This window comes from Microtus pennsylvanicus, chromosome 14, assembly GCF_037038515.1.
Source record: "Microtus pennsylvanicus isolate mMicPen1 chromosome 14, mMicPen1.hap1, whole genome shotgun sequence".
Lineage (NCBI taxonomy): Eukaryota > Metazoa > Chordata > Mammalia > Rodentia > Cricetidae > Microtus > Microtus pennsylvanicus.
In genome coordinates, this window is record NC_134592.1 from 7,258,962 (window position 1) to 7,282,863 (window position 23,902).

The window sequence follows — 23,902 nt, forward strand, 5'->3', positions numbered from 1 at the left end:
TGTCACGAGCTTAAAGTCGAGGTTCCAAATCCAAGCGGTGCTTGCCAACCACGGGTACCTGGGCTATCTATCTCCGTGTCTTACCAGCTGCAACCTCCAGGATACAGTGTGGTCCTGGGTTGTCAGCATCCCTTGTCCCATTCACAAGCTTCTAGTCAGGCCCTGAGCTTGACTAGACACAGTCAAGTCTAAACACAGGCTTACCTACCAGTCTGGAAAAATGTTTGATGGGGGAGCAGTCCCTGGGGACCAGGACAGTCACCTAGTGGGTGGACCCAGACTGTGGGAAATGCTAAGGGTCTGGCAGTCTCTGTGCTGCCCCTCTCTGTGGCCCAGGGAAACGTAGTCACTATTGGTTTGTAGGTCCCAAAGCCCACAGGAGTGAAGAAGGGATGGCAGCGGGCATATGCAGTGGTTTGTGACTGCAAGCTCTTTCTGTACGACCTGCCAGAAGGAAAGTCCACCCAGCCTGGTGTCATCGCTAGCCAAGTCTTAGACCTCAGGTATGTTTATGCAGCAAAATGCTACCCTGGTATCCGGTGCTCACTGCCCAGGGTGGCAGGCTGTGCTGTCCCCCGCATTTCTCTCCGGGTCCATTGGAGAATGGAGCTATCATGAGAACTGACCGAGGGCGCACTCAGACAGAACAGGGCTGGCAGGCTGTGCTGTCCCCCGCATTTCTCTCCGGGTCCATTGGAGAATGGAGCGGTCATGAGGGCGCACTCAGACAGAGCAGGGCTGGCAGGCTGTGCTGCCCCCCGCATTTCTCTCCGGGTCCATTGGAGAGTGGAGCTGTCATGAGGGCGCACTCAGACAGAGCAGGGCTGGCAGGCGTCACTGCTGCCATCCGCATGTCAGTCAGAAACACCAGCAGTGGCAACGTCCCCATTGCATGGTACCTTAGGACTTCTTGTTTCATACAACTGTCTTGGTCACCATTCTGTTGCTGTGAAGAGACACCATCACCAGGGCACTCTTATGAAGAAAAACATTTAATTGGCTTGCTTACAGCTTCAGATGTTTAGTCCATTATCACGGCAGGGAACACTTTTGGTGCTGGAGCGGTAGGTAGCCGAGAGCTACATCCTGATACAGAAGCAGAAAGAGATCTGGGCTTGCCATGGGCTTTTAAAACTCAACACCCAACCCCCAGTGATACACTTCCTCCAACAAGGCCACACCTCCTAATCCTTTTAATCCTTCCAAGTGGTTCCACTCCTGGTGACTAAGCATTCAGAAATGTGAGTCTCTGGAGTCCATTCTCATTCAGACTACCACAGCTATAGCCTGGCCAGGACAACTCAAGCAGGCATTCCCATCTGAACTCAGCACCTTCTGCTTCTTGTTGGCCAGTAGTTAATGAGGCTTTACCCATTCGTACCAAGGACAAGCCAGAAATAAGATGTGGAACTTGGAACTGGGGGACATTGTAGCAGTGGGAGTCAGGCAGGGGCTCCGTTCTCAGTGTCCCCCCGTTCAGATGCTGGGACAGGTTGTGAAAATGTGGCAGCCGATCTGCAGAGCTTTCCCAGAACTGTGTGCGTTTCTTTTTTGCCAGAGATGACGAGTTTTCCGTGAGCTCAGTCCTGGCCTCAGATGTCATCCATGCAACACGCCGAGACATTCCATGTATATTCAGGGTATGAGTTTCTCTGACTTCACTTCTGTTTGTGAGACATCCTTTTTAAAATAAATCACACTGTTAAAAGATAGCAGTTCTTAAAAACAGCAACAGAAACCATGGGCATAGTTTCTGCCCTTTAATCCCAGCACTGGAGGGCCAGAGACAACGTATCTCTGTGAGTTCCTGGATAATCAGAGCTACATGGTGAGGCCCTGCCTCCCTCTAAAAAGCACAAACAAAACAAAAAAGACATCAATTCTCAAGCATCTGGCTGTGCTGCAGCAAGCTCTAAGGAATATCTCTAGTGGCCCCTCCCCTGTTCCTCCTTTGCCATCTTCCTGTGCAGCTGACCCTCGCTGAGCACTGCGCCCCCCCCCCTGTCTTTCACGAGGAGCTTTCCATGGTGGTCCTTCTACCCTGTCCACAGTGGTTAGCACTGAAGGACTTCATGGATCTGTGAGAAGGTTCTCTTCCCCTCCCTGGCATACTGGCTCTCACTGAGTAAGACAGAAAACATTCTAGAATGACTACATCTGGTTTGTCTGTGTTTCTCTGACTAAGCTGAAGTCTGTGCTCCCAGCAAGTGCTGTATGCTAAAGCCCCAGGACACTCCTGGAAGAGTGTTGTTCAGAGAAATACGCACTCCGAGTAGGACTGTGTGTAGGTACATCTGGTTGACCACAGAGCTAGGTCTCAAGAGTTGTTTTTTTACTGAATCACACTTTTATTCAGAAACAACCTTTTCCATACGATGCAGAAAATCATCAGCCTTCTGTGCTCAGAGTGATAACCGTTCCGTAGCCGTGGAGCCTGCCAGTTCCTGGTGGTGCTCAGTGAGCCCTTGCTGGAGACCTTTCTTCCCTGACACGCCATCATGATAAAGTTATTCAGGGAAGCTTTTCTCTGTGAGACAAGGTCTCTATTTAGTCCTGGAACTGACTGTGTACTCCATGTGGATGTGGCCAGTGTATGGCAGACTGGCCTTGAATTCACAGAGATCCCCCTGCCTCTGCCACTCTCCCGAGTGCTGCAAGAGAGCACTTTGAGAATGTGTGTTTATGTGATGGTGTTGACAAGAGCGGAGAGAACTGAATCTGCCCAGGAAGGACTTGTGTGTCTGCAGCACTGCTGCTTTGTCAGCTGCCCTGCCGGTGCCCAGCTGGCAGCTGGGGAGATTGGTGGTCTGTGAGGCAAAGCAGGGACATGGACTTGAGCCTGTTAGCATCCCATTTGTGACCTTGTGGCTGGGTGGTTCCAGCACAGTCCCTGCTCTGATCTGGCTGGCAGCTCATGGCTTTGTCTGTTTTGTTTCTCTCATGAAGGTGACGGCCTCTCTCTTAGGTTCACCTTCTAAGGCCAGCTCACTGCTCATCCTGACGGAAAACGAGAATGAGAAGAGGAAGTGGGTTGGGATCCTTGAAGGACTGCAGGCCATCCTCCATAAGAACCGGCTGAGGAGCCAGGTGGTGCACGTCGCTCAGGAGGCCTATGACAGCAGTCTGCCGCTCATCAAGGCTGTTCTCGCTGCCGCTATCGTAGGTATGTCTGTAGCGCTCCTCTCGGGTCTGGGAACTCAGGTTCCAAGCATGGCTGTGTGGTCCCATCCATCTGAATGTGGACGGTTGTCCCGTGTGAACAAGGAGGTTTGGCCTCACAGGACCTTTGTGGTGTTTCCCCAGATGGAGACAGGATTGCAGTCGGCCTGGAAGAGGGGCTCTACGTCATTGAGCTCACCCGAGATGGTGAGTAGAAGGGCACCTGGAGTCCGCTTGACTGCTGCAGCCTTCAGCAGGGCTCAGGGTTTGCTCAGACTGTGTGGCCCAGTGCGAGAGTGTGAGGCTCTCGGGTCCCACTCCAGCGCTGTAAAACAAAAAAGACCTCCTGATATGTACGTCGAGTGGCAGTGTCAGAGGACTTAGCAGGACGTGTAAAGAAAGGATTTCCAGTTGGTACAGCAGGCGTTCCATGCATACAGGTGCCTGGAACGTATTTGCTGAGTCGCTTTATGTGTCTGTTTTTAAGACAGGGTTTCTCTGTGTAGCCCTGGCTGTCCTGGAACTCACTCTGTAGACCAGGCTGGCCTTGAACTCAGAGATCACCTGTCTCTGCCTTCCAAGTGCTGTAATTAAAGGTGTTCACCACCATCGCCTGGCCAGCTAATTTTTGATTGATTGGTTTCTGTGTGTGTGCACATACACAAGGACGGGTGAGGAGACAACCGGAGGCAGCTGGCTCTCCTGTCACCATGTGTGTCCCGTTACTCAGACTCGGGTTTTCAAGCTTGGCAGCAAGCACCCGCACCCACAGAGCCACCTTGCTGGCCCTCTATTGAATTATTTTTTGTTTGTTTGTTCGCTTATTTGTTTTTGAGACAGACATACCTCACCATCCTGGGATTCACTATGTAGGACAGGCTGACCTGGAAACTCACAGAGATCCACCTTCCTCTGCTTCCTGTGCTGGGGCTGAGGGTGTGCACCACCACATCCAGCCTCTGTTAAGTTCTTTAAAGGGAATGGGATAGGTGGTAGGTCACAGAGCCCCTCGGGAGAGCCAGTGATGCTGGGTCACTGAAACTTCCTAGAGTTCCTGGTCCCTCCTGCCAGCCAGGGAAGGTGGCTTTTCCTGCCTTTCCCCACTCCATAGTCACTTCCTGTTGAGAGAAGGAGCCAGAGCCTACAGTAGCCAGAGCAGGCGGGCAGCTGTGTCCTTCAGGCTCCAGACCAGGGAAAGTGGCTGAGGTCCTAAGCCAGCTAGTGTCCTAGCTTGAGTGGGCATGAGCTTGGGAATTCCAGATCCAGTCCACAGGAGCTTACTGTTTTGTATCAACTAGAACCGGCCACACTGAGTACAGGACAGGGTTGTCAGGAAGCTGAGACAAGCTATGTCTCTGTTAGGGGCATTTGCAACACTGGCTCTGGGGCTGGCTGTGGTGGGAGGATTGCTAGGGAACCCAAGGGCAGCTCTTGTGTTAGCCAGAGCAAGTCACCTGCACCCTCTGCCTGTAGTGATTGTCCGCGCTGCTGACTGCAAGAAAGTGTACCAGATCGAACTGGCGCCCAAGGAGAAGATCATCATCCTCCTCTGTGGCCGAAACCACCACGTGCACCTCTACCCCTGGTCCTCCTTTGATGGAGCAGAAGCAAGCAACTTTGATATCAAGCTTCCCGAAACGAAAGGCTGCCAACTCATAGCAACAGGGACACTGAGGAAGAGTTCGTCCACCTGCCTGTTTGTGGCCGTGAAGCGACTGATCCTTTGCTATGAGATTCAGAGAACTAAACCTTTCCACAGGAAGTTCAATGAGCTGGTGGCACCAGGACACGTGCAGTGGATGGCCGTGTTCAAGGACAGGCTCTGTGTTGGCTACCCTTCTGGATTCTCTCTGTTGAGCATCCAGGGGGACGGGCAGCCTCTAGACCTGGTAAATCCCACTGATCCCTCGCTTGCGTTCCTCTCACAGCAGTCTTTCGATGCCCTTTGTGCTGTGGAGCTCAAAAGTGAGGAATACCTGCTTTGCTTCAGCCACATGGGACTGTACGTGGACCCTCAAGGCCGGAGGTCACGCATGCAGGAGCTCATGTGGCCTGCGGCTCCTGTCGCCTGTAGTATGTATATGTTTTTCTGTTGCCATATCACTGTTGCTGCTTCTCATATGGGCAGTCGGCATGCATTCTGTTTGCTTTGGTTTGTCTCCCAGTCCCCCAGCTGAGAATAAGGAGCGGAGTGACGAGGCTGGTCCACAGGCAGGCAGTGTGCAGTCAGGGCTGGGCCTGTGCTGTTGGCCAGCAGACTTCCTCCAGGGTGTGACAGCAAGAGGCCTCCTGGGCAGAAAGGCACCGTGAATAGGAAATGAACCTGGAATCTTCTTTTAAAAGGCATTTCCCATAGTAGATGAATTCACAGGACCATATAAAGCTACAGGGGTTTCGGTCACCAGGAGACTTAACTCCGTGTCAGGTCATTTGCAGTAAGAAGTCCGTGTGTGTGCGGTGCTGTGCAGAGGCTGGGACACCGTGATTTGTTTGAGAAGTTGTAAGGCTGGGAGAGCTGAGCACTTTGTTGCTTTAAGGCTGCCCAACCATCATAGAATTGGAGTCAGCAGCAAGCAGTGAAGAATTTGCGACCAGCAAGGCACAGACTTGGTTTTGGCATGAAGCCTCTGAGGTTGCTGGGATAGGAGGGAATGGCATGTTTCCTTGATGGTGAGCAGCTAAAAAGTCAAGGCTGACTTCTCGCTGGTGTGGCCAAGCTAGACACCAGGGCTGTCATGGCGGATAACCAATCTGTGCACTGCAACACTGAGAACCCTTCTCACCCAGGAAGCTGGAGTGGGGTGGCAGGCCAGCCTTGTGATCCCTGTCCTGGTCTCTGCAGCAGCCAGTGCAGCCCTCTGTACCATACACTCCTTACTTCTAGAATTTCATTTCTCTTCCCAGTAACTCAGGTCCCCGAGTGCAGTGTCCCTGTGATCCTGGACATGAATGACTAGCATGAGTCCTCCTCCTCAGCCCCATGTGTAGCAGAGTCCGGGTCAACTTTAGAGCTGGAAGAAGTTAAGGAACTAGGGTGGAGAAGTACTTGTTGAGAGCCTGTCTACAGCAGTGCCCGTGGTGCCTCCTCGTCCTGTCTCAGAGACAGGTGCAAAGCTCTCAGCCTGCAAGTCTGTCCAGCTCAAAAGCACACGTCCTCCACTGAGTTCTCTTTAGTGTGTGTTTTCTTTAAACTTTTCAGTTTGAACATCATCCTTTGTTGACAGATCAGAAGTGAAGTCCCATATATTCAACAAGTAAGAGCACTTGCCCCACCATTCCCATGTGGGGCATTGTCATCTTAGAGGTGATTGAGGGCTAGCCTCTGCGCATGGTATCAAAACCAGCGTGTGGGGGGGTGTGTGTAAGAGAGAGAGAGAGAGAGAGAGAGAGAGAGAGAGAGAGAGAGAGAGAGCGAGCTGTGCACAGGTTTGGTGGCCGGCTCCAGGCTTCAGTACCTTGGCTTGCCTAGGCTGACTGCACCTGGCTGGAATGGGCAGAGCCTTAGCTGCATAGCTCCTAGAGCGTATTCCAGTGAGTGCTTAGGGTAGAGGCCTCCAGCAGTCAGCCTGGGATCTACGGCCCTCCTGCTCCACACTGAAGGTTTCTAGCGGTGGGTGGCCAGCAGCAGCAGCATAGCTCAGTAGTAGACATCCATTCCTGGTGTCTGGCAGGCCATTCAGGTGGGCTTTGCTGTGTCTCCCTCAGCTTCACAGCTCAGGGGCCATGGACATGTATCTACAGTGTAGTGTGCCAGTTGTTGTCATAACCCAGCAGACAGCTGGGAAAGGAGGGGGCATCGTCCCGTACCCATGCTGCTTTGAGTGTGTTCCGAGAGGGTCACTCGGGTCCTCCTCACTGCAGGGTCCCTCCTGTGAAGTGTGCACAGCCCAGTCATGGCCAGAGCAGAGCAGTCGGTCTAGGTCTCCAGAATACTCACCCAGAAACCTGCCTTCTTTCCATCATTTTAGAAGGCTTGGGTGGCTCAGTGGTTAAGAGCACTGACTGCTCTCCGAGGAACTGGGGTTCAGTTCCCAGCACCCACAAAGCAGCTCCCACCCATCTGTAAGTACAGTTTCGGTGATCTGGCACCCTCTTACAGTCTTTTCAGGCACTGCATGCACACGGAACATAAATACACATGCAAGTAAATGATTCATATGTGTACAAGAGGAAAAAAATGAAGCTTTTGCCTGGCCATGTGGGACCCGCGGTCCCTGCCTGAACTTAACAGGTGTTGAGCCTCCCCGAGCTCGTTTCTTGAGAGCCGAGTTGAGGAGGCGACTTTGTAAATCAACTTCAACATCTTGCTGAGGTGTGGAAGCAGTGGGACAGGTGACTTTGAAGTGAAGGTGGCTGGTGTAAGCCCACCACAGGCAGCACCGTGCGCCTGCACCTTGCTTGCCAGTGCCACTGTGGTCTGAGAGGCCAGGTGAGGGTGGAACTCGACGCTTACTTGTTCTGCTTCATCTGCACCAGGTTGCAGCCCCTCCCATGTCACGGTATACAGCGAGTACGGGGTAGACGTCTTTGACGTGCGCACCATGGAGTGGGTGCAGACCATCGGCCTGCGGAGGGTAAGAGAGCGTGATGGTCTCATCAAGGGCGGCTGTCTGCTCTGATTCCTGGTAACACACATGATGGGTCTCCTCCACTCTTACAGATACGACCTTTGAACTCTGATGGCACCCTCAACCTGCTGGGCTGTGAGCCCCCACGCCTCATCTACTTCAAGAACAAGTTCTCAGGTGAGCTTCCCCACAGGTGGGAAGTGGCCCTCAAACAGAGCACAGGCCTCATCTATCCCACTGCTCTGGTCAGTCTGAAGTGACCATTACCACATGTATGGCTGCCCCTCCATGCAGCAGCCTAGTGACCTGCTCCCCTACAGGAGCTGTCCTCAATGTGCCCGATACCTCGGACAACAGCAAGAAGCAGATGCTGCGGACTCGGAGCAAACGGCGTTTTGTCTTCAAAGTTCCGGAAGAAGAGCGGCTGCAGCAGCGGCGGTGAGGCGGGGCCCTCTTTCAGGTCCCTGGTCCCCATGAGTGTGCAGTAAAGGGCTGGCCAGAGCCAGAGGATGCTTCCAGATTCCTGATTCTCAAATGTTTCCTTTTCGCAGAGAGATGCTCAGAGACCCAGAATTGAGATCCAAAATGATATCCAACCCGACCAACTTCAACCACGTGGCTCATATGGGCCCCGGGGATGGGATGCAGGTGCTCATGGACCTGCCTCTGGTGCGTGCTCAGCCAGCTGTGGGCATGGGCTCCATCCCCTGCTGTGCAGATAGTGCCTGTCCTGCCTCTGTTCTGTGCTGACCTGTGAAACCCTTCCCAGTGATGGGTGTCGGTATGGGGGACCTCCCTGTGTGTACTTGTGTCCCTTAGGGAACTGCTGTCTAACTCCTTTGTGTGAGACAATAGCAACTTTTGTGTCCTCATTTTATACAGTGTTTTCTGTAGGCTTTTCTACAATTGCCTTTGCTGGTTCTTGGCTCAGACGCATTGATGGTACAGTAGTGAACATAGCTGCCTTCCACTCTTAGCTCTAACTGGTCAGAAGCCACATCCAGGGCCTGTTCATTACCATCCCGTTGTGGCAACCCCACCGTGGTCCCTGTCTGTGTTCATGTACCACTCTTCTGTGTTCCTCTCTTCCCCCAGAGTGCCGCACCCCCTGCCCAGGAGGAGAAGCAGGGCCCTGCCCCTCCGGGTCCCCCTCGGCAGCCCCCGTCCAGGAGCAAACCCTACATCTCATGGCCCTCATCAGGTATCACAGGGGGTAGGTGCTGGGGTAGGAACTCCATTCTCTGTCTTCCTCTTGACCTCTCCCTGAGGTCAAAGGTGTCGCTGTCCACAGGTGGGTCTGAGCCTGGAGTGAGCGTGCCTCTGAGGAGCATGTCCGATCCCGACCAGGACTTTGACAGAGAGGTACGTGTTATCCCAGCACAGACCGCCGTGGACCCCCAGGGCCCGCTGGTTGAGAACTGGGTCTAGGAGAACACCGTACAGCAGGGAGTGCAGTCTTGAGCCCCCCTGGAGTCCTGCACTCGGGATACAGTGGCCTGAGCACAGAGACCCTCACTAGCATTGGGCAGCCCAGGACGGGCAGCTGTCTGACTTGAGTCGCAGGTCCACGTGCAGCAGTGTGGCCAAGGTTGTGGGGTCACCAGGCACACACCCCACCTAGGGGTGAGGTTCTGCCAGAGACGCCCCTCTTTTGAACCTCTCTGCCCTCTGAGATGGACTGGCCTCAAGTTTACTACTGTGTAGTTGAGGACAGCCTTGACTTGTGCTTCTCCAGGAGTGAGCCCTGCTCTCAGTGGTCGGGGGTTCCACGCCCTGCTGCCTAGGTGGTCACACTTAACAGACTGTCCCGAGCAGGGTCTCCCGAGCTCTGGAATTCCAGGCAGGCACCACCTCACTTACTTCTGGACTTGTAGTATGTTTTGTGAGGGTTTTGTTGCTTTTATACAGGGTCTCACTAGATAGCCCAGTCTGGCCTGGAACTCAGTGCTGACCTAGCCTTGAGTTCAGTGCTGAGATCTGCCAGCCCCTGCCCCTGGAGTGCTCAGTAAAGAAAGGGTGTGAGCGTCATGGGCCCTGCTTATCTCTGCTTTTCCTGACAGGATCTGTCTTTGCCCAGAAAAGCTCTGCTCTGCCAGTCTTCCTGTTCCCCAGTTCTGAGCATGTGCCTGGCCACACCTGGCCTTTCTGTCATGTTTTTCTGTGTGGATACGGCATAACCTGGCTCTCATCCTGGAGAGTCTCCTCTGGTCACCTCGCTTCCTCCCCTTCTAGAGCACTTGTGAGGGTGTGAGCAGCAGCATTCCATGCACTGGAAAGTGACAGTGGCCCCTGCTTCAGTTTTCCCTCCGTGGAATGGGGATGAGAAACAGATGAGCTAGGACTTTACCTAACATCTAGCACTGAGGTTTGAGGAACTACGTGTCCTATGTGACTGAGGTCTTTCTGGAAAGAGAGGAGCTGGCCTGTCACTCATAGCCACCCAACATGGAAGTGGCGATTGACATGGCCACTCTCCTGCTCCCTTTACAACCTGAGACTCACCGCGCTAGCCATCTTCTCCAGTGCACACTGGAAAAGGGACCCCTCCCTCCTTCCTCACCCGTCACGAGCATGCTGGGTGACGTGCTGGCTCTCCGTTGAAGCCAGTCTTGTTTTGTGGTTTGTGGTTTTGGTTTTTATTTATTTTGTGTGTGAGTGTTTTGCTTGTGTGTATGGTGCCCAATGAGGCCAGAAGAGGGTGCCAGATCTCCTAGAAGTGGAGTTACGGATCGTTGTGGGTCGCCGTGTTGGTGCTGGGCACCAAGCCTAGGCGCTTTGCAAGAGCAGCAGTGCTCTTACCACTCGGCCATCTCTCCAGCCGTGTTTCACATTCTTGGTGGTGTTTTTTGACATACAAAAACTACTGATTTGGGCAAAATTCAAATTTTTTTTAACTGTTACACCCACTTTTGATATTCTATCTAAGCTAATACTGGTTACATTGTTTCCGTCCAATGTTTACGTTCTTAGCAGAGTGTGTGTGTGTGTGTGTGTGTGTGTGTGTGTGTGTGTGTGTGTGTGTTTGTGTGTGGAGTGTAGCCCCTGCATGTAAATGTCCTGTGCCAGCTGTTGTAGGGTGCGTTCTTACCCGCTGGATGGCCTTGACAGCCTTGTTTAAGTCGTTAGCTGTGGCTGCGTGGAAGTCTGTGTGTTTGCTGATTTCAGCTGTGGCTGCGTGGACGTCTGTGTGTTTGCTGATTTCAGCTGTGGCTGCGTGGAAGTCTGTGTGTTTGCTGATTTCAGTGTCGCTCTGCTGCTTTGTCCTAGACTTTGGAACATGGGTCCCTTGACTTTATTTTTTTAAACTGGGAATTTTTCTGCTGAGCCTCAACTCCAGCCTGGATTTTGCTTATGACACAAAGTGTGAGGTCCCCATGCAGCTTTCCTTCTTTGCACAGATCTTGATCACAGCTGGAAGTAGAGACCAGAGTCACCAGACCCAGGCTTTGTTCTTTAGAGTAACTTCCCTTTCTGAAAAAGGCCATTGGAATTTCAGGAGCTCACGTTATATCTGTAGACCACTTTGAGAATTGATACCATCTTGATAATACTTCAGTCTGTGAATGTAGCGTCTTTCCATTTTTCTGAGTCTCCTTTATTGTTCTCTGTGGTGTGGTTGCTAGCACAGGCCAGATCCACCAGAGCCGGAGTTAGAGACAGTGTGAACTGCTCAGTGTGGGTGCTGGGAACCAGCCCTGGTTCCTCTGCAAGAGCAGTTTACACTCTGAGCTGTTTCTCCAGCCATATTAAGTAGTGGTTTATGATTGTACATATCGCCTGTTATCTTCAATGTTCTTGTGAATTGACTTGTCTGGTTTCCATGTGGTCTGTTGCTGTGTGTCAATACCGAGCCCTGAGCCTGCTGAATTTACTTGTAGCTCAGGTTTGTCTTGATGTATGCAGGATTGCGTCACTTGTAAATGGTGTTATATCCACTACCTGTGCAGTGAAGCAGGAGGTCGTTCTTGTCCCTAACCCCAGGGAAGCTGTTTCTCTCATACTGTGGTAGCTATAGGCTTTGATGACAGCCTTTGACCCCGATGACGTTCCCATCTATTTATCCCTAGAGTTTCTCCCTTGGCTTCAGCATACAGGGTCAGTGGATGTGCCTGCCTGTGAATTTAGGGGCCCTGCTGAGGCTGTAGACAGCCTGCGTACTCACTCCAGGGACCAGAGCGTACCTGCCTCTCACGTATCTCTCTTTGCATTGGCAGCCTGACTCCGATTCCACCAAACACTCAACTCCATCCAATAGCTCCAACCCCAGCGGCCCTCCAAGCCCCAACTCGCCCCATCGGAACCAGCTCCCTATGGAAGGCCTGGAACAGCCAGCCTGTGATGCCTGAGGCGGCCAACATAGCAGTGCAGGGCCTGGGAGCCCAGATGGCCCCAATGTCAGTGCCAAGACTGAGCTGGCCCTCCAGTGTTGTCCAAGGAGATGTAGAATCAGTTTGTAGATAGATAAAATAATCTTTATTATAATGAGCAGTTTTGTGCCACGTTGTTGGTGGCAATCGACCAGATGTGTTCGTCTGCACAGCCGTAAGGCAACACTGTTCCGTTTGCACATGAAGGACCACCCTGACCCATGGGCTTCCTCGGCAGATGCTGGGGGTGTGGCCTCAAGCCCTTCCCTTTCTCCTGAAACTGTCTCAAGGACCTTAGAAGACTCAAGTCGTGCGTGCGTCACCCCAGTGTCAAGGAGGCAGAGGCTAGTTTGTGGCACTTTTGTTCACTTAGCCCTACAGTTGCCGCTGTCCTGCTGACTGCCTGTGTCCCTGTTAGTCCATGCCGGGCCACAGCCACAAGATGCCCTGCTGCATCTGCAGTCTGCCGCAGGCTAGCACTGGGGCTGGCAAGCCCATGGCCTGCTGAGCTCAGAGGCAGCTGGAGCCTGGGAAGCCATACCCCAGGCCCTGGGACATCCCCTCCCTCTCCCCTCACCCTGCATGGAGCCTCTGTGCTTAATAGCCCAGTCAGTCACATAGAATCACCCGACACTCCTGCACATCGGCCCATACCGCAGGCCCGCGAGCGCCACCTGTATTTAACCTCATCCTCCCTGTGACCTGTGTTGAGTGGTCAGGTCTGCGGCCCAGCCCACGAAGGCTGTGTTGACTGTGGCAGCAGGCATGTCTTGTCCTCTTGTTGGACAGGCTTCCCTTGCCTGTTGGCATGCTTGGTGACACTATTCAGGATGTGCACTTGGCCGAGTCGGCACTGAGGGTTGTGGCACTGCTGGCCCTGCCTGCGTGTCACACCCAGCACCTGCCTGCCCCATCCACCCTCCCCGGCTTTACACTGGGGCACGCACCTGCTGGGAGCTCTGGTTTTTACTTTTTAATGTAAGTCTGAGTCTTTGTAATTATTGAATTGTGAGAACATTTTTGAACAACTTACCTGTCAATAAAGCAGAATACGGCAGTTTTACAGTTCTCAGTGGTTTGTCTGAATGCGATGTCGCCCACTGTGCCCCACAGGTAACTCTCTCCAGGGACATACACACGGCACCTCTATCCATAGCATGAGACAGCAAATCACCTTGCCATGGCAGGCAAGTCAGATGTGGGTAGGGAAGGGGCGATCCACCCGGGCGCTTTGCCAGGCTTGTGCATCCCCTAAGGGGCCTCTGCGGATAGAGTTGGGCTTTCAGCCTGAGCAACAGCAGAAGGCAAGGGGGACAAGGTACGAGAAGGACAATGTCGTGAGCCCCAGGAAAGGAAGCTTGCCACAGGGTCTGGCCAGCAGGACTTGCCCCCGTGAGTCAGCATTCCTGAGGGCAGAGAGACCTCCAGTAACTTGGTGGATGAGGACACTAAGAGCCAGTAACGTGCAGGGTTAGGGCTGAAGTGAGTGTCTCAGAGCTCAGCGAGCTCATTCCCCGGTACAGATGAAACAGCAAGAACAGATGACCCCATCAGTTCAGAACAGGAGGGGCCAGTCGTGGGTTCTGGTAGAAAACAGTGGCTGTGGTGCCACATGCCTTTAACCCAGCAATTGGGAGGCAGGAAGATCTGAGTTCAAGGCCAGCCTGGTCTACACGAGAGGGGGAGGGAGAACAAGCTCAAGAAGCCAGATGGAGCAAGATAGTAAGCAGCACCTCTCCATGGCCCCTGCATCAGCTGTCTCCAGGTTCCCGCCCTGCATTCATTCCTGTCCAGCTGGCTTCTCTCAGTGATATGGAAGCATACCCCACATAAACCCTTTCCTCTCCAAGTTGCTTGGCACCATCAACCCTGGGCCCCCTCACTAGGACAGACCCTAGAAGCTGGGAAATGTGCTAACTGGATTCTGGCCTGGGTGTTGTATAGGTCTCCTGAGTCTTCGTTCTCCTGCTGGTCCTTGTTTAGATCTTACCCAGTGCCCTGTTCTCACAGTGCCTTCCAGGAACAAGCTGTCCTCTTGGGGATTGCACCTCACCTTCATGTCCTTGTCCTTGTCATCTGCCTGTGTCCCCTCCAACTCTCAGCATCAACTGCTGTGTATGTTATGTGGGCGGAGGGGAGTAACGGCCACACCTAGCTGCTTCGTGCTGAGAAGGGGCGGAGTCTAGGAAGTATCAGTTCAAGAAAGAAGGAACTCTTTGAGGCGGCCCCCTGGGGTCACTTCAGCGTACTGTGGCCCCATATCCTGAGCTGCAGCTTGAGGTGACCCATCCAGTCATTCAGAGCTCAGGCTGACCCTTTCCACCGTGTCATCCCTCGGCATGTAAGATGGCCTAGGTGGGCCTTTTCTTCCATTAGGTCCTGGGCCAAGGCCAGGTCAGATAAAAGTGGGCTGTCTCTAAATCGTGGGAGGACAGTCTAAGTGACCAGTTAGATAGCCTCATTTAGACCCTGGGGGAAGGGAAAGTTTGGCCTCCAAGGCTGGTCTTGTGAATGACCCCAGGATCTGCTTTCAGGATCTTCCTTAACTAGTGGAGTGACTAAAATCGCAATGTGAGGTCCCTCCTTGAGGACTTCTAGAAAGAAAAAAATCTAACCATCATTTGATTCCCACTCCCCTTAGTTTTAAACAGTAGGCCTGTCTGGACTGCAGGTGGGCACTGTGGTGTTGAACCAAACCAAACTCATGAGGTCCCATATCTGGGTGGCTTTTTTCTCATCAAAAATATAATTAGTGAGAAATAGATGTCTCAGAAACGTCTGATATAGGCTGGGAGATGGTGGCGCACGCCTTTAATCCCAGAACTTGGGAAGCAGAGGCAGGCAGAGCTCTGTGAGTTCGAGGCCAATCTGGTCTACAGAGCAAGTTCCAGGACAGGCTCCAAAGCCACAGAGAAACTCTGTCTTGAAAAAAAAAGAAAAAAAAGTCTGGTACGAATTTAAGCCTAATGTCTCAGAATGTGGTCCCTACTAAGAAGTATGCTCCTTTGACTACTAAAGAAACAGAATCACATAATTCTGCACTCAGGAAGCAGAGGTACTGTGAGTTCGAGTCCAACCTGATCTACATAGCAAGTTCCAGAACCTCCATGTATGCAGTATGAATTCAGAGACATGTATGCAGTATGAATTCAACTTTGTAACCCCACCTTAACAAAACATACCTTTAATCCCAGTGCTCTGGAGGCAGAAACAAGCTGATCTCTGAGTTCAAGGCCAGCCTGGTCTACAGAGTGAGTTCCAGGACAGCCTGGGCTGTTACATAAAGAAACCCTGTCCCAAAAGCAAAACAAAACAAAGTTGAATTCATACTGCATACATGTACATCAAGCTGTTAAACCATGGGGCTTGGTAAATTCCCAGGCAAGCATTACGGAAAAGACAAAGGTGTCTCCTACAGCATAGAGCAATTGGCTGTAACCTTGCCTTTGGTATTGAGTGTGAGGAACAGGTACGACCATGGTGCTGCAGTTAATGTAATGATCTGTCTCTTTAAGAGAAGCCACGCCCACTCCCTTCCCCCTCTTCTGAGGCATGCAGGTCTTTCTTCCTGTTTGCAACCTGAGTCTCCTTTTCTGACTCCCTTTCTGAGAGGCAACTTCTGTCTCTCCCCTCTCTCGCGCTCTCTCTCTCTCTCTCTCTCTCTCTGCTCTTCTCCCCTTCTCTCTTCCCCCTCCATAACCCAGTAAATAAATATCCAACCTCACTCTGCATGGCGTGCCTATCCATGTCTCTGTCTCTCGCCCTCCACTTCTACGTGGCTCACCACCTGGGACCAGCTGCCTTCAGAGACCTGCGGCGTGGTCTCGAGACCTGCGGCGTGGTCTTGTGCACTATTTCTGCCTGGGACCCACTGCCTGCCGCCACTCAGATCTGCAGTGTTTCTGCCGCTGCAGCCACTTGGGGATCTGCAGAATTTTATTTTTACTATTACATTGGTGCCGTGAATGTTTTTCTTTCTTTTTTATTTTTCTTTTCTCCCCCCCCCCACTGTTAAAGGTCACTCTGAGAGACCTCTGGCCTCTCTGGCTTCCAAGTCACCCTGACTGAATCCAGTCAGGCTATAGCACCTCACCTGGGTGCAGAGGACACTCTCCCATGGGTCCTGTGGTGTTCGCACCAATTTACACCCTGCCTATAGAGGGAGACATCCTGTTATAGGACTTCTGATGTCGCTGTTTTTATGGATTTTCACGATTTCAGCTATGGGTAGCAAGCCATCCATGTCTGTCCCCCTTTTAGAGGCCCCCAAAACCCCAGGTCTTATTGCCTTACTTCTTCAGCTCATACTGTAGAACACTAAAATAACTCTAAAGCCGTTTCTGACAACTCTGAGGCAGTAATGCTCCCCTCCCCCGGGAACCAAGGACCTAACAGCTACTCATGCACATAATGAGATGTTGGGAACTTTCCATCTCCCTGAATAGGGACAAGATAACCCTTAAGTGTTAACTCTGTTACTGATGTTTTGACTCGGTCCCTGGGAAAGGGGCAAAGTGACCCTCAGATGTTTCCCCCCATACCTCATCTGATCTGATCAACCACTCTCCAGCCGATTATTGGTAACAGCCCTTTTGAATAAGCCAATCATAATAGTTAAAGAACAACCCCCAGACACCCCCCTTGCTTCTGTGGTTTTTTTCCCTTTAAAAATAGCCTGTACCAGACATTCAGGGTCTTTCTGGCCTCTTAAATGCTGAAAGACCCTGTCATGAGAGAATTAATAAAATCCTCGTGCTTTTTCATCAACTGTGGTGTGAGAGATGGTCTCTTGGGTGACTCCTCCTCAGTGATCTAGGGTCCAACAGTACCCTCACTCCGCCAGTGTCCCGCCAGCTCCGCTTTTATGGGAGCTTTCTACTGTCAGTGCACAGGCAAGTGGAAAAGTTTCCTCAAACTGTCTCTGCCACCGCTACTGCTGTCAATAAGATTGATCAGATCCACGAGGCGGCTGTTTTCAATTCCAGCTTTTTGCTCCCCACTGTGGCTTGTGGCATTGTGGATCAGCGACAGGGCAGATCACACCTCTAGGCCTCTCTTATTATTGAGCTTAAAACCCCTGCAGCTCAAAAATGGTGGCTTTTCCATACAGCATGTGACTTCTGTCATTTTGACTGAGGTCATGTGACTTCACCACGATCGTGGCTGAAATGACCATGTTCCGCCATCTTTTAGTGAGGTATTCCCTGCCTAGTTCCCCAGTGTCAACTCTATTACATGGGTGATCTTACTGCCATCTTAACTGAGTTCAGGTGACTTTACCACCATCTTAACTGAGAGCCAGGTCGAGTGATCAAGTCCAGCCATCTTTACTGAAGTATACCCTGCCTGGTTCCCTGATTTACTTACATTTTTTGTCTCTAAATTCCTCTTGCTGACTCTGTTGCATGTGTGTTTTTGCACAGTGGCATGCCTTTGGTAGGGCCACCAAGAGCATCCACTTTGCCCAGTTCCTCTCCACTCTGTGTGTGTGTGTGCGCACATGTAACTTAAATGCACCTATGTTTACTGTTAAATGTTTTAATTGTTCATTGCATCTCATTTCAGACTATAAAAACAATAAGTCTCATGTTTTAAACTGGTATTTATTTTTAAGTCTCTTACAAAAATACTTTATATTTAATCCAACCCTCATTTAAAATATATTAAGATATTCTTTACTATTGTCAGTTCTGCCATTAGCCTTCTATTGCAAGCAGTATTTTCTTCTTTCTGTCTTTTTACGAGTGTAAATCTTACCTGTACAGTCAAGTACAGTCAAGCTCAGACCCAGCTCTCTAGGCAGATTCTATACTGTATACCTGATAAACAGCCCTCGACTGCTCAGAGACCTGGGGAATATGGCATTTAAATATTTAATTATTAAAAGACTTTTCATAACAAAAAGAGACTGTTTGGCTCCTAGCAGCACTCTACTTCCTCCAAAGAAGACAAATGGGCACAGAGCAAGGTCCATCCTCAATTCACTTCAACTGCAAGCGCTGACCACTGGGCAACACGGCCTTTCATCTAAACCGAAGATCTCCAGATGTGGAGAGAATCACTGGAATCGACAGCCTAGCTGCTCAGGTCAAGGTAGGCCTGTCTTCCTACAGATTTCTTAGCCCACGGGATCTTCTGGAGTCTAGCAGGCCCTGCACTAAATAGCAAAAGGCAAATACTACCTTCAGCAACCATGGAGGACCCTGAGGAGTAGCTCTAGGTGCCAACCAAGTAAGTTCTCTGTCGTTTTTTAATCAATAACTCAAGTAATGTTTCATCCTTCTCAAAGATCTCTGATGCAGTTTGACAGCTGAGAGGTTTTGTCAGTTTAAAAGGACAACCGCACCAAACAAATTTTAGTAAAATACAAATACAAGACCTGCAAGTTACAAAGGTGTGAGGACAAATACAAGTTATCAAATCTCTCTCTCATGCTGCCTTCCATAGTCTTAAAGATACTTTTCATTGTGCAAAAAGTCTGTCATAGTCATTCTGACAGATATGCTACTGTTTATACAATGTATATGTCTAAAGGTTCTGTTTTCACAAGCCCAGAAAATTCTTGTTAGTTCCAGGGAGCCGAATTGAAGGATCCACCTTCAATACACCCTTCTCAATTCCCTGATCCTAATTTTTTTTTCCTTAACTTTGTTCTCTGTTCTGCCAATACCTTAAACAGGTGTAAGAAACACCAGACATTTCCATACCACAAATGCCAGACAGGAACAAACAGACCAGCTACATCAGGATTTGACCAGCACCCAGGTTTCTCAGGTTCCCTGCCAAAGATGATGCCCATAAATAAGCAGGAAGCAGTCTTGAGAATCCGCCTCCCCAGTTCCCTTAACTTGTGGTGCCTAGCCTCCTGAGCCTTTTTTTATTATAAAAAAGAAAAGGGAATGTAATGATCTGTACTGTCTCTTTAAGAAACAAGCCACGCCCACTCCTTCCCCCATCCCCCATCTGCTGAGGCAGGCAGATCTTTCTTCCTGTTTGCAGCCTGAGTCTCCTCCTTTTCCATCTCCCTCTCAGAGATGCAGCTTCCATCTCTCTCTCTCTCTCTCTCTCTCTCTCTCTCTCTCTCTGCTCTTCTCCCCGCCTCCCTTCCCCCTCCATAACCCACTAAATAAATATCCACCCTCTGCTGCCACATGGCTCGCAGCCTGGGACCAGCTGCCTTCAGAGACCTGCGGCATGGTCTCATGTACTGTGCCTGCCTGGGACCTGCAGCATTTCTGCCACTGCAGCCACTTGGGGATCCGCAGAATTTTATTTTTACCATTATAGTTACTGTTCTGAGTTTTTCCACTGACTGCTTTTCTTTATGAGTTTAAATAACAGCACAAGAGTGGTGGAGTTTCTGTGCTTGCCCATGGCTCAGTTCCTGCCATGCGTGGTTCCCTCTTGAGTCTTGGCCTGTATCACTCTCTTGTCCATGCCCATGGGGACTAGGGCTCAGGTCCTTACAGCTACCCAGACTTAGATGTCACCACTCCTCAAAACAATTAGCTTCCATTTAAGCCACGTGAGCTCAGAGAGACCAGAGCCCCATTCACCAAGTACCCTCAGCACATGCTCAGTGACAGGCCGCTCTGCTCCAGCTTCACATGATCCCAAAGCCCAAAAGTAGGGCATTTCTGGTGACCAGGAACTCACCTGAGTCCACTGAGCTGGAGCAGGGGCTGGATGCAGGCACAATGCTGATAACTTCAGCCCACCAGTGGGCTGCACAAACGGCCGAGGTGGGGGTGGGAGTCAGAGTCATCATTCCTGGATCCAGCCACCCAACAGTTAAGGAATGCTCAAGTGTCAGTCATCTGCAGAAGTAGCGTAGAACCAGGAGCACCAGCCCATTGTCAGCCACAGCTGCCAGGCAGGGTTGGCCCTCCTGACACCTCTCCCTCAAGTGCCCATCACCTTCCTGTCTGGAGGCCTTTTGGGGAAACAAATTCTGGCTGTGCAAACTTGACACCTGTGGCTTGGCCCCAAGTCTAGCATCACCCAGCAGAATCAGAGCAGCAGCGCTCACAGGTCCTTTAGACACATACAGGCCTACATTTGTTCCATTTCTAGTCTGCTAGTTTTTCACCAGGACCTGGCTATTCCTGTCCTTCCTACTACACCTCACTACCCAGCCGTGAGGCCATGGCTCCAGGCTGCAACCAGTAGCACCTGTAACACGGAGGAGTTCAAAAAGGCAACTCCTCAATGCCGTCCCTAGTGGAGCAGAGGGAGGGATCAATTTGAGATTTAAAAGGATCATCAGAATAGAAGGGTCCACAGTGCACTCGTGGGCATCTGCAGGGATGCTGCTGGACGTCCAGAAAGCAGTAGCCTCTTCAGTGACCCCTGGCCACAGTGACCTGGTCAGTCCAGGCACAGGCCAAAGGCATGGTGAGGTGGAGCAGCAGCATCAGAAGCAGAGAAACTCGATGCTACACACACGCTCAGCCAGACTGAAGGAGTCACCCCGGTGCTCAGAACGTGTCTGATTTCAGACCCCAGAACTCAACCCCTTCTTGTTGCAGCTTGCCACCCCTGTTGCTCTAGGGACTGTGCTAAAGCTCCTTCCTTGTTGACACTTGGCAGAAATTCTGAAGTACAGGAATGGCCAGCAGCTTCATCCAGCAAGAACCAGTTCATTGAGCGCTCGGCTCACACGGTTGGCTGTGGAGACTTACTACCCTGTTGATTTTTACGTTCTCTGTACTTCCCATTAGAAGCCACTTTATCCTCCAGTTTAGAGATGGAGTCCACGTGCAGAAAAAATGTCAATTGTTCCCTTCTTAAGACCATTGATCGGGGATCCCAATGGATAAAGGCACAGCCTAGGGGAGCCTTTGCTAAGGACCATGCATTTTTAGACAAAAGGTGTACTGGAACATCTAGATCTTTGTCTCCAACTCCAGTGTCTTTGGGAGTTCATGTTTTTTAAGATTTATTCTGTATACAGTGTTCTGCCTGCATGTACACCTGAACGCCAGAAGGGGGCGCCAGATCTCATTATCAATAGTTGTGAGCTACCATGTGGTTGCTGGAAATTGAACTCAGGGCCTCTGGAAAAGTAACCTAACCAGTGCTCTTAACTTCTGAGCCATCTCTCTAGCACCTTGTTTTGTTTTTTGAGACAGAGTTTCTCTGTGTAGCTCTGGCTCTCCTGGTTCTGAGTCTATAGAATATCCTCGAGCTCAAAGGTCCGCCTGCCCCTGTCTCTGGAGTGCTGGGATTAAAAGTGTATGCCACCACTGCTGGCTACATCTTCTGGACATTTTAACAACATGGGCTTAGGGACCTGTGTCCTCTTGTTCATTTTCTACCATGAAAGGAGGGGGCATGGTCCTTGTTTAGGCCATGTTGGCGAGACTTCATGGTTACAGCTTCTGACACTTCTGACTCCCACACTTTCAGATCCTAGAGTCTTCTTGGGGTTTTTTGTTTGTTTGTTTGTTTTGGTTCTTCAAGACAAGGTTTTTCTGTGTAGCCTTGGTGGCCTGTCCTGGAACTTGCTCTGTAGACCAGGCTGGCCTCAAACCCACAGAGATCCATCTGCTTGTCTCTGCCTCCCGAGTGCTAGGATTAAAGGCGTGCGCCACCACCGCCCAGTGTGATCCCAGAGTCTTGATTTATCAGTTGGGACTCGGCCTCATAACTCTGCATTTTGATTGATTGTGGATTTCTGTAATGGTCTCCACCAATAGATATTCAGATGGGGTGGGGGGTGTTGGGGAGCTCATGAGGCTCAGATGGGGTGGGGGGTGTTGGGGAGCTCATGAGGCTCAATGCTACACGAAGGACCACAAGCAACTAAGGAATGCTGAGTGTAAGACAGTCTTCCACTGGGAAACACACCACTTGATTGGCCGATACCAGATGTGCAGCCCTGAGAACATCCATGTAAGTAGCCTGATACAGACTGAATGGGCAGGGCTGGAGAGATGGCTCAGAGATTAAGAGCACTGGCTGCTCTTTCAGAGATCCTGAGTTCAATTTCCCGGCACTCAGATGCTGGCTCACAACCATCTGTAATGGGATCTGAAGCCCTCTTCTGGCCTGCAGGTATACATGCAGAGCGTGCACACACACAAAATATGAATAAATAAAATTTTAAAAAAGACTGACTAGGCTGTAATTGTCCATTACATTGTGTGTGTGTGTGTGTGTGCGTGTGTGTGTGCGTGTGTGCGTGCGTGCATGTGTGTGACAAAATTAAAAAGAGGCCATGAATTTGAGAAAGAGCAAAGGGTGGGGAGCACATGGCAGAAGACAGGAAAGGGGGAAATGATACAATTATCTCAAAAAATTAAATAATTTTTAAGAGAAAGAAATGAGGGGGAGTCTGTACTATCTGCCCTATATGACTCTTCAGTACCCTGTGACCTTAATGGATTGACGACCACCATTCACGAAACCTCTGAGGTAAGCATTCCCTTTGACGCCCTCCCCGGTTCAAATTTATGACCTGTAAGCTTGATAGCACTCAGTAAATAATTTAGCGCATGGGCTGTGATCTAGAGCTTTCCCTTAGCCTGTGCGCGTCACAGCTGCTAGACACAGACAGAAGTGGGGCAGGGCAGAACTCCCAGCAGGCAGCAAGCAGGGGAGAATGTTCCATCTCCTTAGACAAACAGGCATGGACATGGAGGGTGGCAGAGAGAGCTGGCGGGCAGCCCGGTTGCAGCTGGACCCTGGGCCCAAGCCTCCTTTGCTTCCAGGTTGTCTGGCAGCAGCTTGTCTAGAACCAGCCCTGGCTGTCAGTCACAGCCATCTTCCAGGCCATCTTAGCGCAGCTTGGCCAGGAAAGCTCTCAGTTCCCTTTGTCCCCTTTGGAGACAGTAGCCATGTTTTCTCTGTGGATTGGTTTGCGGTGCTGGGAATGGAACCTGAGCCTCCTGCATGCTGAGACATGCCTACCTCCCGCCGAGTCCACCTGCGATCCCACAGCCAGCACTCCTGCCATTCTCTTCCCCGGAGTCCAGTGTCCCCTGCAAAACCCACAGAGTGCTACACACACACACACACACACACAGTGTCCCCTGCAAGACCCACAGAGTGCTACACACACACACAGTGTCCCCTGCAAGACCCACAGAGCGCTACACACACACACACATACACACGTGTCCCCTGCAAGACCCACAGAGTGCTACACACACACACACAGTGTCCCCTGCAAGACCCACAGAGCGCTACACACACACACACATACACACGTGTCCCCTGCAAGACCCACAGAGTGCTACACACACACACACACACACACAGTGTCCCCTGCAAGACCCACAGAGCGCTACACACACACACACACACACACACACACACACACACACAGTGTCCCCTGCAAGACCCACAGAGTGCTACACACACACACAGTGTCCCCTGCAAGACCCACAGAGCGCTACACACACACACACACACACACACACACACACACACAGTGTCCCCTGCAAGACCCACAGAGTGCTACACACACACACACACACAGTGTCCCCTGCAAGACCCACAGAGCGCTACACACACACACACACACACACACACACACACAGTGTCCCCTGCAAGACCCACAGAGTGCTACACACACACACACACACACACAGTGTCCCCTGCAAGACCCACAGAGCGCTACACACACACACACACATTACACACACACACACACACAGTGTCCCCTGCAAGACCCACAGAGCGCTACACACACACACACACATTACACACACACACACACACACACACACGTGTCCCCTGCAAGACCCATGGAGCACTACACACACACACACACACAGTGTCCCCTGCAAGACCCACAGAGCGCTA

At 51.2% G+C, this 23,902-nt stretch overlaps 1 protein-coding gene across 2 annotated transcripts in view; it reads left to right on the forward strand.

The window, feature by feature from the left end:
* The window catches only part of Cdc42bpb (CDC42 binding protein kinase beta), a 96,131-nt gene extending 82,969 nt beyond the window's left edge, over positions 1 to 13,162 (forward strand). For both annotated transcript variants that reach the window (XM_075948002.1, XM_075948003.1), the window contains 12 exons: positions 364 to 503; positions 1,559 to 1,640; positions 2,947 to 3,163; positions 3,304 to 3,366; positions 4,633 to 5,232; positions 7,636 to 7,733; positions 7,820 to 7,904; positions 8,048 to 8,165; positions 8,279 to 8,396; positions 8,823 to 8,928; positions 9,019 to 9,089; positions 11,942 to 13,162. In XM_075948002.1, coding sequence (XP_075804117.1) covers positions 364 to 503; positions 1,559 to 1,640; positions 2,947 to 3,163; positions 3,304 to 3,366; positions 4,633 to 5,232; positions 7,636 to 7,733; positions 7,820 to 7,904; positions 8,048 to 8,165; positions 8,279 to 8,396; positions 8,823 to 8,928; positions 9,019 to 9,089; positions 11,942 to 12,073 — 1,830 coding nt within the window. In that variant the 3' untranslated portion in view covers positions 12,074 to 13,162. The remainder of the gene's footprint in view (positions 1 to 363; positions 504 to 1,558; positions 1,641 to 2,946; positions 3,164 to 3,303; positions 3,367 to 4,632; positions 5,233 to 7,635; positions 7,734 to 7,819; positions 7,905 to 8,047; positions 8,166 to 8,278; positions 8,397 to 8,822; positions 8,929 to 9,018; positions 9,090 to 11,941) is intronic.
* Positions 13,163 to 23,902: the final 10,740 nt, after the last annotated feature.